The sequence below is a fragment of the Bombina bombina genome, chromosome 5 (genome assembly GCF_027579735.1).
Source record: "Bombina bombina isolate aBomBom1 chromosome 5, aBomBom1.pri, whole genome shotgun sequence".
NCBI lineage: Eukaryota > Metazoa > Chordata > Amphibia > Anura > Bombinatoridae > Bombina > Bombina bombina.
In genome coordinates, this window is record NC_069503.1 from 918,893,533 (window position 1) to 918,907,536 (window position 14,004).

The 14,004-nt window shown below is 43.2% G+C and overlaps 1 protein-coding gene across 4 annotated transcripts in view; it reads right to left on the reverse strand.

The window, feature by feature from the left end:
- Positions 1-370: 370 nt before the first annotated feature.
- Positions 371-14,004, reverse strand: part of PDE7A (phosphodiesterase 7A) — a 302,393-nt gene continuing 288,759 nt past the window's right edge. For all 4 annotated transcript variants that reach the window (XM_053715083.1, XM_053715081.1, XM_053715082.1 and 1 more), the window contains one exon: positions 371-2,126. In XM_053715083.1, the coding sequence (XP_053571058.1) occupies positions 1,948-2,126 (179 nt within the window). In that variant the 3' untranslated portion in view covers positions 371-1,947. The remainder of the gene's footprint in view (positions 2,127-14,004) is intronic.

The window sequence follows — 14,004 nt, forward strand, 5'->3', positions numbered from 1 at the left end:
CTAATCTCTACACTACAGCTAAAATTAACTTTACAAGCTACCTGATTAACCTCAAAAGTGTGGTGCGCAGCTACAATTAGAAGCCTTCTAATTGCAAAAAACAATGGCAAAGAGAAGCTTTTACAACCATTAGTCTTATGACTGCAGTAGTTGTGTGAAAATAATTTCAGTGAGAAACCCAGTTTGTGAAAAAGTCCCCCACCCCATATTATCGCATTTGGCATTGAAACAATGGCATGAAATATAGCTCTCCATGTGAGTTTTTGATCAATAGGCCCAAAGTGTGTCTCCAATTCATTGTTCTGTAAACTAAATTAAGTTAAATTAGTGCTTCTTTCTATATACAAAAAAAGTGATACAAATACATGCGCACAGTAAAAAAGTGATTTTGCTCTTTTATTCATCAAAATTAAACAGCAACAGGCACGTATTAAAATGAGTATGGCAAAGCCATATACAAATGGCTTTACGCTGAAGCCTTCTCCCAAAAAAATGTCTGTTGCAACAAATTGTAAACAGAGAATAAACAGTCTTTATAAGCAATAACAAGGGAAATACAAATAAACTAAAAAAGCACCAGTTTCAATGTAGATAACAATTGTGCTCACTAGCTAAAACAAATTACAAAATAATGGAATGTTTAAATTTGGAAATTAGTCCTGCAACTGGTCCTAAAAACAATAACATAACAAAGTCCCAGAAATCTCCATTTCACTACATAAAGAACCAAGAGAAAAAAACAAAAGAAAACAAATGCATTAAAAAACAAACACGTTTGGTCACTTAGCTTTGTGCATAGTTTAAGGCATTAGTAGCAATTTGATACAATTCACTCACCCCCCAGATGTAACTGCTGAACTAATGATCTATACACACAACCACACACGCAATCACACGCACCCTTTCTACATTCGTACACAGTCACTCTGCAGCAAAAAAGGCATTTGTACCCTTGTCCGAACATTAATTCCCTTCCCATTTTTTTATTTCAGATCGACAAAAACCCTGAGTGGATTATGGTGTTTACATTAATTCCACCTTTTCCGTGCAGTTCAAGTTTTCAGTAGTGAAAATCAGCATGCAACGCATTTACTGCAGCTTTGCATTACAGCCAGGACACTGTCCTTGTACTCTCTGCATTATTTGTTTAAAAAAAAAATAAAAAAAATTTATAGTTAAAAATGTTTTAGAAGCTGCATTTCCCGCCCATCTCCAGATTAAAGCCTGGCTGTGCTCTAGCGGAAATATTGCAAATGAGAAATTGTGTCTGGCATCCAAGTAGTCTGTGAGGTTGATGGGAGAGAGAAGGATTGCAGTCAAGATTTGTTCTCTTAAATACAAAGTGAAAGTCCAGTTTAGTGGTTCCTTCATAACCATGCTTCAAGGCAAGTATCAATCAGTATTTTCATCGTATTTGTAAACAGCATTTCTTGCCAAGGCAGCAAAGCAGTGGGCACTTCACATTTCCATACTCAAATTTTAGCACAATGTGGAAGGTACATCAGTCATATTAAATTCTGGCAAGCGCCTGCCAGTAGCAAAGTAATTTGTTTTGTTTTTTCTTCTTTCTTTAAGAAATTCTTTCCTTTAACATTGAAGAATAAGATTAAAAACCTGTGGCACATAATAAAGAGACTTCCTGCAGTTTCCCGTCAGTCAATGCTGTGCTTTGCATATTCAAGCTTTCATACAAAAGCCAACTGAGGTATGTGCATATTGCTCTAGGTCTTTGTTGTTTTAGAAAGAAGAGAAATGTTAAAGGAAAACTTCGGAATAAATAATGCTGGCATTGGTTTTTTTTTGTTTGTTTTTTACTTAAACCTTGGCAATCAGGAAAAAATCTCTCTGATCAAGACCTTGTCATTCGAATCACTAGATAAATCTCTCAGACAGCTTTTGTAAGCCGATTCCAAGGCCATGATGCACTAGCTTCCTGAGGTAAATATATCAAGAGTCAGTATTGTCAAATGCAGGGTCAGCCTCTGTACTACAAGGCTGCTCCTCTATCATTCCCTTCCAGCTGGCTTTATTCAATCCAAGATGGCCAAGCATGGTCTGTGAGAGCCTGGTGTTGCTGAACCGGGCCCACTCCACAAATAATGGCTCCACAAGGAAATCAATAAAACCTATGAAAAGGATAAAAAAGAGAGAAAAGACCTTATTGAACAAGATTAATACAAAACAGAGGAGAAAAGAAAATGTATGCTTACCTGATAAATTTGTTTCTTTTTAGTCACAATGAGTCCACGGACTTCATCCTTACTTGTGAGATTACGCATCCTGGTCAGCAGGAGGAGGCAAAGAGCACCACAGCAGAGCTGTATATATAGCTCCTCCCTTCCCTCCCACTCCAGTCATTCGACCGAAGTTAGGAAGAGAAAAGAAAAGCCAAGGCGCAGAGGTGTCTGAAGTTTACAAAAATTAATAACCTGTCTCAAAGAAGAGGGCGGGCCGTGGACTCATCGTGTCTAAAAAGAAACACATTTATCAGGTAAGCATAAAACAGAATTTATGTTTACCTGATAAATTACTTTCTCCAACGGTGTGTCCGGTCCACGGCGTCATCCTTACTTGTGGGATATTCTCTTCCCCAACAGGAAATGGCAAAGAGCCCAGCAAAGCTGGTCACATGATCCCTCCTAGGCTCCGCCTACCCCAGTCATTCGACCGACGTTAAGGAGGAATATTTGCATAGGAGAAACCATATGGTACCGTGGTGACTGTAGTTAAAGAAAATAAATTATCAGACCTGATTAAAAAAACCAGGGCGGGCCGTGGACCGGACACACCGTTGGAGAAAGTAATTTATCAGGTAAACATAAATTCTGTTTTCTCCAACATAGGTGTGTCCGGTCCACGGCGTCATCCTTACTTGTGGGAACCAATACCAAAGCTTTAGGACACGGATGAAGGGAGGGAGCAAATCAGGTCACCTAAATGGAAGGCACCACGGTTTGCAAAACCTTTCTCCCAAAAATAGCCTCAGAAGAAGCAAAAGTATCAAACTTTCAAAATTTGGTAAAAGTGTGCAGTGAAGACCAAGTCGCTGCCCTACATATCTGATCAACAGAAGCCTCGTTCTTGAAGGCCCATGTGGAAGCCACAGCCCTAGTGGAATGAGCTGTGATTCTTTCGGTAGGCTGCCGTCCGGCAGTCTCGTAAGCCAATCTGATGATGCTTTTAATCCAAAAAGAGAGAGAGGTAGAAGTTGCTTTTTGACCTCTCCTTTTACCGGAATAAACAACAAACAAGGAAGATGTTTGTCTAAAATCCTTTGTAGCATCTAAATAGAATTTTAGAGCGCGAACAACATCCAAATTGTGCAACAAACGTTCCTTCTTTGAAACTGGTTTCGGACACAGAGAAGGTACGATAATCTCCTGGTTAATGTTTTTGTTAGAAACAACTTTTGGAAGAAAACCAGGTTTAGTACGTAAAACCACCTTATCCGCATGGAACACCAGATAAGGAGGAGAACACTGCAGAGCAGATAATTCTGAAACTCTTCTAGCAGAAGAAATTGCAACTAAAAACAAAACTTTCCAAGATAATAACTTAATATCAACGGAATGTAAGGGTTCAAACGGAACCCCCTGAAGAACTGAAAGAACTAAATTGAGGCTCCAAGGAGGAGTCAAAGGTTTGTAAACAGGCTTAATTCTAACCAGAGCCTGAACAAAGGCTTGAACATCTGGCACAGCTGCCAGCTTTTTGTGAAGTAACACAGACAAGGCAGAAATCTGTCCCTTCAGGGAACTTGCAGATAATCCTTTTTCCAATCCTTCTTGAAGGAAGGATAGAATCTTAGGAATCTTAACCTTGTCCCAAGGGAATCCTTTAGATTCACACCAACAGATATATTTTTTCCAAATTTTGTGGTAAATCTTTCTAGTTACAGGCTTTCTGGCCTGAACAAGAGTATCGATAACAGAATCTGAGAACCCTCGCTTCGATAAGATCAAGCGTTCAATCTCCAAGCAGTCAGCTGGAGTGAAACCAGGTTCGGATGTTCGAACGGACCCTGAACAAGAAGGTCTCGTCTCAAAGGTAGCTTCCAAGGTGGAGCCGATGACATATTCACCAGATCTGCATACCAAGTCCTGCGTGGCCACGCAGGAGCTATCAAGATCACCGACGCCCTCTCCTGATTGATCCTGGCTACCAGCCTGGGGATGAGAGGAAACGGCGGGAACACATAAGCTAGTTTGAAGGTCCAAGGTGCTACTAGTGCATCCACTAGAGCCGCCTTGGGATCCCTGGATCTGGACCCGTAGCAAGGAACTTTGAAGTTCTGACGAGAGGCCATCAGATCCATGTCTGGAATGCCCCACAGCTGAGTGACTTGGGCAAAGATTTCCGGATGGAGTTCCCACTCCCCCGGATGCAATGTCTGACGACTCAGAAAATCCGCTTCCCAATTTTCCACTCCTGGGATGTGGATAGCGGACAGGTGGCAGGAGTGAGACTCCGCCCATAGAATGATTTTGGTCACTTCTTCCATCGCTAGGGAACTCCTTGTTCCCCCCTGATGGTTGATGTACGCAACAGTTGTCATGTTGTCTGATTGAAACCGTATGAACTTGGCCCTCGCTAGCTGAGGCCAAGCCTTGAGAGCATTGAATATCGCTCTCAGTTCCAGAATATTTATCGGTAGAAGAGATTCTTCCCGAGACCAAAGACCCTGAGCTTTCAGGGATCCCCAGACCGCGCCCCAGCCCATCAGACTGGCGTCGGTCGTGACAATGACCCACTCTGGTCTGCGGAATGTCATCCCTTGTGACAGGTTGTCCAGGGACAGCCACCAACGGAGTGAGTCTCTGGTCCTCTGATTTACTTGTATCTTCGGAGACAAGTCTGTATAATCCCCATTCCACTGACTGAGCATGCACAGTTGTAATGGTCTTAGATGAATGCGCGCAAAAGGAACTATGTCCATTGCCGCTACCATCAACCCGATCACTTCCATGCACTGAGCTATGGAAGGAAGAGGAACGGAATGAAGTATCCGACAAGAGTCTAGAAGCTTTGTTTTTCTGGCCTCTGTCAGAAATATCCTCATTTCTAAGGAGTCTATTATTGTTCCCAAGAAGGGAACCCTTGTTGACGGAGATAGAGAACTCTTTTCCACGTTCACTTTCCATCCGTGAGATCTGAGAAAGGCCAGGACTATGTCCGTGTGAGCCTTTGCTTGAGGAAGGGACGACGCTTGAATCAGAATGTCGTCCAAGTAAGGTACTACAGCAATGCCCCTTGGTCTTAGCACAGCTAGAAGGGACCCTAGTACCTTTGTGAAAATCCTTGGAGCAGTGGCTAATCCGAAAGGAAGCGCCACGAACTGGTAATGCTTGTCCAGGAATGCGAACCTTAGGAACCGATGATGTTCCTTGTGGATAGGAATATGTAGATACGCATCCTTTAAATCCACCGTGGTCATGAATTGACCTTCCTGGATGGAAGGAAGAATAGTTCGAATGGTTTCCATCTTGAACGATGGAACCTTGAGAAACTTGTTTAAGATCTTGAGATCTAAGATTGGTCTGAACGTTCCCTCTTTTTTGGGAACTATGAACAGATTGGAGTAGAACCCCATCCCTTGTTCTCTTAATGGAACAGGATGAATCACTCCCATTTTTAACAGGTCTTCTACACAATGTAAGAATGCCTGTCTTTTTATGTGGTCTGAAGATAACTGAGACCTGTGGAACCTCCCCCTTGGGGGAAGCCCCTTGAATTCCAGAAGATAACCTTGGGAGACTATTTCTAGCGCCCAAAGATCCAGAACATCTCTTGCCCAAGCCTGAGCGAAGAGAGAGAGTCTGCCCCCCACCCGATCCGGGACCGGATCTGGGGGCCAACATTTCATGCTGTCTTGGTAGCAGTGGCAGGTTTCTTGGCCTGCTTTCCCTTGTTCCAGCCTTGCATTGGTCTCCAAGCTGGCTTGGCTTGAGAAGTATTACCCTCTTGCTTAGAGGACGTAGCACTTTGGGCTGGTCCGTTTCTACGAAAGGGACGAAAATTAGGTTTATTTTTTGCCTTGAAAGGCCGATCCTGAGGAAGGGCGTGGCCCTTACCCCCAGTGATATCAGAGATAATCTCTTTCAAGTCAGGGCCAAACAGCGTTTTCCCCTTGAAAGGAATGTTAAGTAGCTTGTTCTTGGAAGACGCATCAGCCGACCAAGATTTCAACCAAAGCGCTCTGCGCGCCACAATAGCAAACCCAGAATTCTTAGCCGCTAACCTAGCCAATTGCAAAGTGGCGTCTAGGGTAAAAGAATTAGCCAATTTGAGAGCATTGATTCTGTCCATAATCTCCTCATAAGGAGGAGAATCACTATCGACCGCCTTTATCAGCTCATCGAACCAGAAACATGCGGCTGTAGCGACAGGGACAACGCATGAAATTGGTTGTAGAAGGTAACCCTGTTGAACAAACATCTTTTTAAGCAAACCGTCTAATTTTTTATCCATAGGATCTTTGAAAGCACAACTATCCTCTATGGGTATAGTGGTGCGTTTGTTTAAAGTGGAAACCGCTCCCTCGACCTTGGGGACTGTCTGCCATAAGTCCTTTCTGGGGTCGACCATAGGAAACAATTTTTTAAATATGGGGGGAGGGACGAAAGGAATACCGGGCCTTTCCCATTCTTTATTAACAATGTCCGCCACCCGCTTGGGTATAGGAAAAGCTTCTGGGAGCCCCGGCACCTCTAGGAACTTGTCCATTTTACATAGTTTCTCTGGGATGACCAACTTGTCACAATCATCCAGAGTGGATAATACCTCCTTAAGCAGAATGCGGAGATGTTCCAACTTAAATTTAAACGTAATCACATCAGGTTCAGCTTGTTGAGAAATGTTCCCTGAATCAGTAATTTCTCCCTCAGACAAAACCTCCCTGGCCCCATCAGACTGGGTTAGGGGCCCTTCAGAAACATTATTATCAGCGTCGTCATGCTCTTCAGTATCTAAAACAGAGCAGTCGCGCTTACGTTGATAAGTGTTCATTTTGGCTAAAATGTTTTTGACAGAATTATCCATTACAGCCGTTAATTGTTGCATAGTAAGGAGTATTGGCGCGCTAGATGTACTAGGGGCCTCCTGAGTGGGCAAGACTCGTGTAGACGAAGGAGGGAATGATGCAGTACCATGCTTACTCCCCTCACTTGAGGAATCATCTTGGGCATCATTGTCATTGTCACATAAATCACATTTATTTAAATGAATAGGAATTCTGGCTTCCCCACATTCAGAACACAGTCTATCTGGTAGTTCAGACATGTTAAACAGGCATAAACTTGATAACAAAGTACAAAAAACGTTTTAAAATAAAACCGTTACTGTCACTTTAAATTTTAAACTGAACACACTTTATTACTGCAATTGCGGAAAAACATGAAGGAATTGTTCAAAATTCACCAAATTTTCACCACAGTGTCTTAAAGCCTTAAAAGTATTGCACACCAAATTTGGAAGCTTTAACCCTTAAAATAACGGAACCGGAGCCGTTTTGAACTTTAACCCCTTTACAGTCCCTGGTATCTGCTTTGCTGAGACCCAACCAAGCCCAAAGGGGAATACGATACCAAATGACGCCTTCAGAAGTCTTTTCTAAGTATCAGAGCTCCTCTCACATGCGACTGCATGCCATGCCTCTCAAAAACAAGTGCGCAACACCGGCGCGAAAATGAGGCTCTGCCTATGCTTTGGGAAAGCCCCTAAAGAATAAGGTGTCTAAAACAGTGCCTGCCGATATTATTATATCAAAATACCCAAATAAAATGATTCCTCAAGGCTAAATATGTGTTAATAATGAATCGATTTAGCCCATAAAAAGTCTACAGTCTTAATAAGCCCTTGTGAAGCCCTTATTTACGATCGTAATAAACATGGCTTACCGGATCCCATAGGGAAAATGACAGCTTCCAGCATTACATCGTCTTGTTAGAATGTGTCATACCTCAAGCAGCAAGAGACTGCTCACTGTTCCCCCAACTGAAGTTAATTGCTCTCAACAGTCCTGTGTGGAACAGCCATGGATTTTAGTGACGGTTGCTAAAATCATTTTCCTCATACAAACAGAAATCTTCATCTCTTTTCTGTTTCTGAGTAAATAGTACATACCAGCACTATTTCAAAATAACAAACTCTTGATTGAATAATAAAAACTACAGTTAAACACTAAAAAACTCTAAGCCATCTCCGTGGAGATGTTGCCTGTACAACGGCAAAGAGAATGACTGGGGTAGGCGGAGCCTAGGAGGGATCATGTGACCAGCTTTGCTGGGCTCTTTGCCATTTCCTGTTGGGGAAGAGAATATCCCACAAGTAAGGATGACGCCGTGGACCGGACACACCTATGTTGGAGAAATTTTCTTTTCTTTTTAAAGACACGATGAGTCCACGGATTTTATCCTTACTTGTGGGATACAATACCAAAGCTATAGGACACAGATGAAAAGGGAGGGACAAGACAGGGAACCTAAACTGAAGGCACCACTGCTTGAAGAACCTTTCTCCCAAAAACAGCCTCAGCCGAGGCAATGGTATCAAATTTGTAAAATTTAGAAAAAGTGTGAAGAGAAGACAAAGTTGCAGCCTAGCAAATCTGTTCAACAGAAGCATCATTTTTGAATACCCATGAGGAAGCAACAGCCCTAGTGGAATGAGCCGTAATTCTTTCAGGAGGCTGCTGTCCAGCAGTCTCATATGCAAAACGGATGATACTATTCAGCCAAAAAGAAAGAGAGGCAGCCGCAGCTTTCTGACCCTTACGTTTTCCTGAAAAAAGACAAATAAAGAAAACGATTGCCGAAAATCCTAAGTCGCTTGTAAATAAAATTTTAAAGCACGGACCACATCCAAATTGTGTAACAGACGTTCCGTCCGAGAAGAAGGATTAGGACACAAGGAAGGAACAACAATTTCTTGATTAATGTTCTTGTCTGAAGTTTAGTACGTAACACCACCTTATCTGAATGAAAAATAAGGTAAGGAGAATTATATTGTAATGCTGAAAGCTCAGATACTCGCCGAGCAGAAGAAATGGCAACAAGAAACAAAACTTTCCAAGATAATAACTTAATATCTATGGAATGCATAGGTTCAAACGGAACCCCTTGAAGAACCTTAAGAACTAAATTTAAACTCCACGGAGGAGCAATAGGCTTAAACACAGGCCTGATTCTAATCAAAGCCTGACAAAAAGATTGAATATCTGGTACATCTGCCAGACGCTTGTGCAACAAAATAGATAAGGCAGAGATCGGCCCCTTTAGTGAACTTGCAGATAACCCCTTTTCCAATCCCTCTTGGAGAAAAGACAAAATCCTTGGAATCCTAACTCTACTCCAGGAGTAGCCCTTGGATTCACACCAGTAAAGATATTTGCACCATATCTTATGATAAATCTTCCTAGTTACTGGCTTACGCGCCTGAATTAAGGTATCTATGACCGAATCAGAAAAACCTCGCTTGGCTAAGATTAAGCGTTCAATCTCCAAGCAGTTAGCTGCAGAGAAACTAGATTTGGGTGACGGAAGGGACCCTGAATGAGAAGGTCCTTCCTAAATGGAAGTCTCCAAGGTGGCAGAGATGACATGTCCACCAGGTCGGCATACCAAACAGGCCACGCAGGAGCAATGAGGATCACTGACGCCCTCTCCTGCTTGATTCGAGCAATAACTCGGGGAAGGAGCACAAACGTGGGGAATAGATATGCTAGGCTGAAGGACCAAAGAACTGCCAAGGCATCTATCAGCTCGGCCTGGGGGTCCCTGAAGCTTGGCATTCTGACGAGATGCCATGAGATCCAACTCCGGCCGACCCCATTTGAGAATCAGGCTGGAGAATATCTCCGGATGGAGTTCCCACTCCCCTGGATGAAAAGTCTGCCTGCTCAGAAAATCTGCCTCCCAGTTGTCCACCCCTGGGATGTAGATTGCTGACAGATGGCAAGAATGGGCCTCCGCCCACTGGATTATCTTGGCCACTTCGTTCATCGCCAAGGAACTCCTTGTTCCTCCCTGATGATTGATGTAAGCCACTGTCGTTATGTTGTCCGACTGGAATCTGATGAAATTTGCCGAAGCCAACTGAGGCCAGGCCTGAATCGCATTGAAGATCGCCCTCAGTTCTAGAATGTTGATGGGAAGGATAGACTCTGTCTGAGTCCATACTCCCTGAGCCCTTAAAGAACCCCAGGCTGCTCCCCAACCTAAAAGGATGGCATCTGTTGTTACAATTACCCATGAAGAACTGCGAAAGCATGTCCCATGGGATAGATGATTCAGAGAAAACCACCATTGAAGAGAGTCCCTCGTCTCCTGATCTAGGGTTATTCGAGGAGACAAATCTGCATAATCTACATTCCACTGCCTGAGCATGCTTAGCTACAGAGGCCTGAGACGAAACTGAGCAAACGGAATGATGTCCATTGCCGCCACTATGAATCCAATTTCCTCCATGCACTGAGCCACTGACGGCCGAAGAGTGGACTGAAGGACTCGACATGTATTCAGAATCTTTGACCTTCTGACCTCTGTCCGAATTTTTTTATGGATACAGAGTCGATTAGAGTTCCCAGGAAGGGTACCCATGTCTGCGGGACTAACAAACTCTTGTCCAGATTTACCTTCCACCCGTGTGTTCTTAGGAAGGAGAGCACAATGTTGGTATGGGACCTTGTTAGCTGATAAGACGATGCCTGGATTAGAATATCGTCCAGATAAGGTGCCACTGCAATGCCCCGCGGTCTTAGAACCGCCAGGAGAGCCCCCAGAACCTTTGTGAAAATTCTGGGTGCCGTGGCCAGACCGAAAGGGAGAGCCACGAACTGAAAATGTTTGTCCAGAAAGGTAAACCTCAGGAACTTGTGAAGATCTCTGTGGATAGGCACATGAAGATATGCATCCTTATATCCACTGTCGTCATAAATTGACCCTCCTGGATCAATGGAAGAATGGTATGAATAGTTTCCATCTTGAAAGACGGAACTCTGAGAAACTTGTTCAGACTCTTGAGGTCTAAGATAGGTCTGAAGGTTCCCTCCTTTTTGGGCACTACAAACAGATTTGAATAAAAACCCTGTTCCTGTACAGGAACGGGAAAAATCACTCCCATGGAAGAGAGGTCTCTTACACAATTGAAGAACGCCTCTCTGTTTATCTGGTCTGCAGATAATCGTGAAAGAAGAAATCTTCCTCGGGGGGAAGAATTTCTGAACTCCAATTTGTATCCCTGAGACACTATTTTCTATTGCCCAGGGATCCTGAACATTTCGTATCCAAGCCTGAATGAAGAAGGAAAGTCTGCCCCCTACCAGATCCGGTCCCGGATCGGGGGCAAACCCTTCATGCTGACTTGGAAGCAGCAGCTGGTTTCTTGGATTGTTTACCCTTGTTCCAAGATTGGTTGGGTCTCCAGGTAGTCTTGTATTGTGAATAGTTCCCTTCCTGTTTAGAGGAAAAGGAAGAGGCGGTTCCCTTGAAATTTCAAAAGGAACGAAAATTAATTAGGATTTTTTTATCCTGAGGGAGGAGATGACCTTTGCCTCCCGTGATGTCGGAAATAATTTCCTTCAAGTCAGGGCCAAACAGGGTCTTCCCCTTGTAAGGAATAGCCAGAAGTTTAGACTTGGATGACACATCCACTGACCAAGGCTTCAACCATAAGGCTCTGCGTGCTAAGATGGAAAACTCTGAACTCTTAGCAGCCAATTTAGTAATCTGCAGAGAAGCATTCGTAATAAATGAATTAGCCAATTTAAGAGCTTTAATCCGATCCTGTATCTCTTCAAAATTAGTCTCAGTCTTAAGAGACTACGCAAGAGCAACAAACTAATAAGCTGCCGCACTAGTGACCGTAACAATGCAAGCAGCCGAAACTGCATTGACCACATAGTTGTCCTTCCTTTTACGCTTGCCTTGAAATATGGGAAAGGCAGATAACGCATCAGAAAGTGTAGAGGACATAACTGCAGCTATGTTCTTTAACGTGACTGCAGCAGAAACTGGAGTAGTAGTACATGGCACCGCTTGAGCGGGCTGTGATGCTTGGGGAGAAAGCTGCGGCATACTCTGCATCTCATCGGTAGACTCCTGAGAAGCATCCGCTTTGGGCAATGTTTTATCAAAGAAAATGTTTTCTCTATAGAGTAAAGCCCTCTCAATGCATGAGGGACAAAAAGGAACAGGAGGTTCCATATTGGCATTCAAACACATGGCACATGTAACATTCTGGACATCTTCCAAGTCCATGATAAGTAAAATGAAGGAAATATTGGTAATGGCCCTTTAAATTGTATAGGTCCCTTAAATTTGTGGTCAAACACCCTATGTGTACAAGCACTAATACAAACACAGTCCTAATACATCCTGAAAAATAACAGGATACTGTGCCTTTAAAAAATAAAACGTCCAACAATTTTACTGCACTGTATAATCTGTTAGCCAATTTCTTTACTATGTGTTTTAACAAAAAGAAATGACACCTCCTCGCCTCAACAGCTCTGCTGAGGCGCCTACCTGCCACCCAGTACTCTGAGCACTCTCCCAGCAAAGTCCTGATCGGGTCACAGAACGCTAAAAACCGCCTGCTTATCCAACCATGCGGTTTTATCGCAACACCCGATATCGATGAGGATCACTGATACCACTGGATGTCGGGACTCCGGAGCAATTAGCAACTGCACGGATTCACTGACCGAAGCAGACAAAAAAAAATTCCCGGCTAAGCTCTTAGTAAAAAAGCCAATCGCCGCTCTGTCATCCTAAGCGTAACCCAGAAAAAACACTTTGTATAGGAGCCTTCTTATTCTCAAAAGGCTCCAGATAAATATAGCCCCAAGCGTCTTGCCCACGGTACTTATAAAAATGTGTCTAGCAGGGGAGCCTTCACCGTAAAGAGCCCATGTCCCCCATTAACATAGTCCCAGCATAGGCCTGTAAGAATGCCGCCTGCCTTGACCAGTATGAAAGTCACACAAACTGTCTAATAGGGGAAGCCCTTCCTCTAGAGAGCTCATGTTCCCAATAACATATGAATAAGGAAGTGCATAGTCGTTTCTAAGATAAGATATGGCCCAGAAAAATAAAAGACTGCACTTACCTCGATGCTGTCCGACAGCATGACAGCTCCCACAGGATCAAGAGGTTTTCTCCCTCCTATAGCCCTGTGGACAAGATAGGGCCTTAGTTAGTATCTGCTGAGGCCATCATCAGAGGGGCAGCAACACAGTATGGAAGGCGCAGTGAGAATTATGTCCCACCAGTTCCCATTGCTTTAAAGCCACCAATAGCTCTACTCTAGAACCTGACAAGGACTACGGCTACACCCTATAACAAAATAGCACTCACTGGTACCATTTTAAAAATAATAAACTCTTCATTGAAGAATCTAATCTAATACGTCACTTTACCTCTTTCTATCACTAACACAGGCAAAGAGAATGACTGGAGTGGGAAGGAAGGGATGAGCTATATACACAGCTCTGCTGTGGTGCTCTTTGCCTCCTCCTGCTGACCAGGAGGCGTAATCCCACAAGTAAGGATGAAATCCGTGGACTCATTGTGTCTTTAAAAAGAAAACACTCCACCAGAAGCTGAACAAATGGTTAGTGTTTACTAAAACAAAATAAATGTATTCCTTGGTATGGGCCACTCTATGAAGTGCATCACATAATTATACAATGGTTTGCTTCACACTTACTTTGTTATTTATTTACATGTTTTGGTAACAGCACCGAAATTCTCCCAAACCTTATTCTTTTGCTTTCAGTCCTATTTTAAATTTAGTTTCTCCTCCAAAATCCAAATCACTTAAAGATTAACAATTGAAGATAGCTACTGCTGGTCACCCTTTAAAGCTAATTTCCTTACGTAACATCTCTGATAATATTTCAATTATCATACAAACCCTTCAAGTCCACTGTCTTAAAGTTGTACGCTATATTGTTCCTACTCTTCACGCCACCATATTGAATTTGGTATTAAATGTCTCTCTTGATCA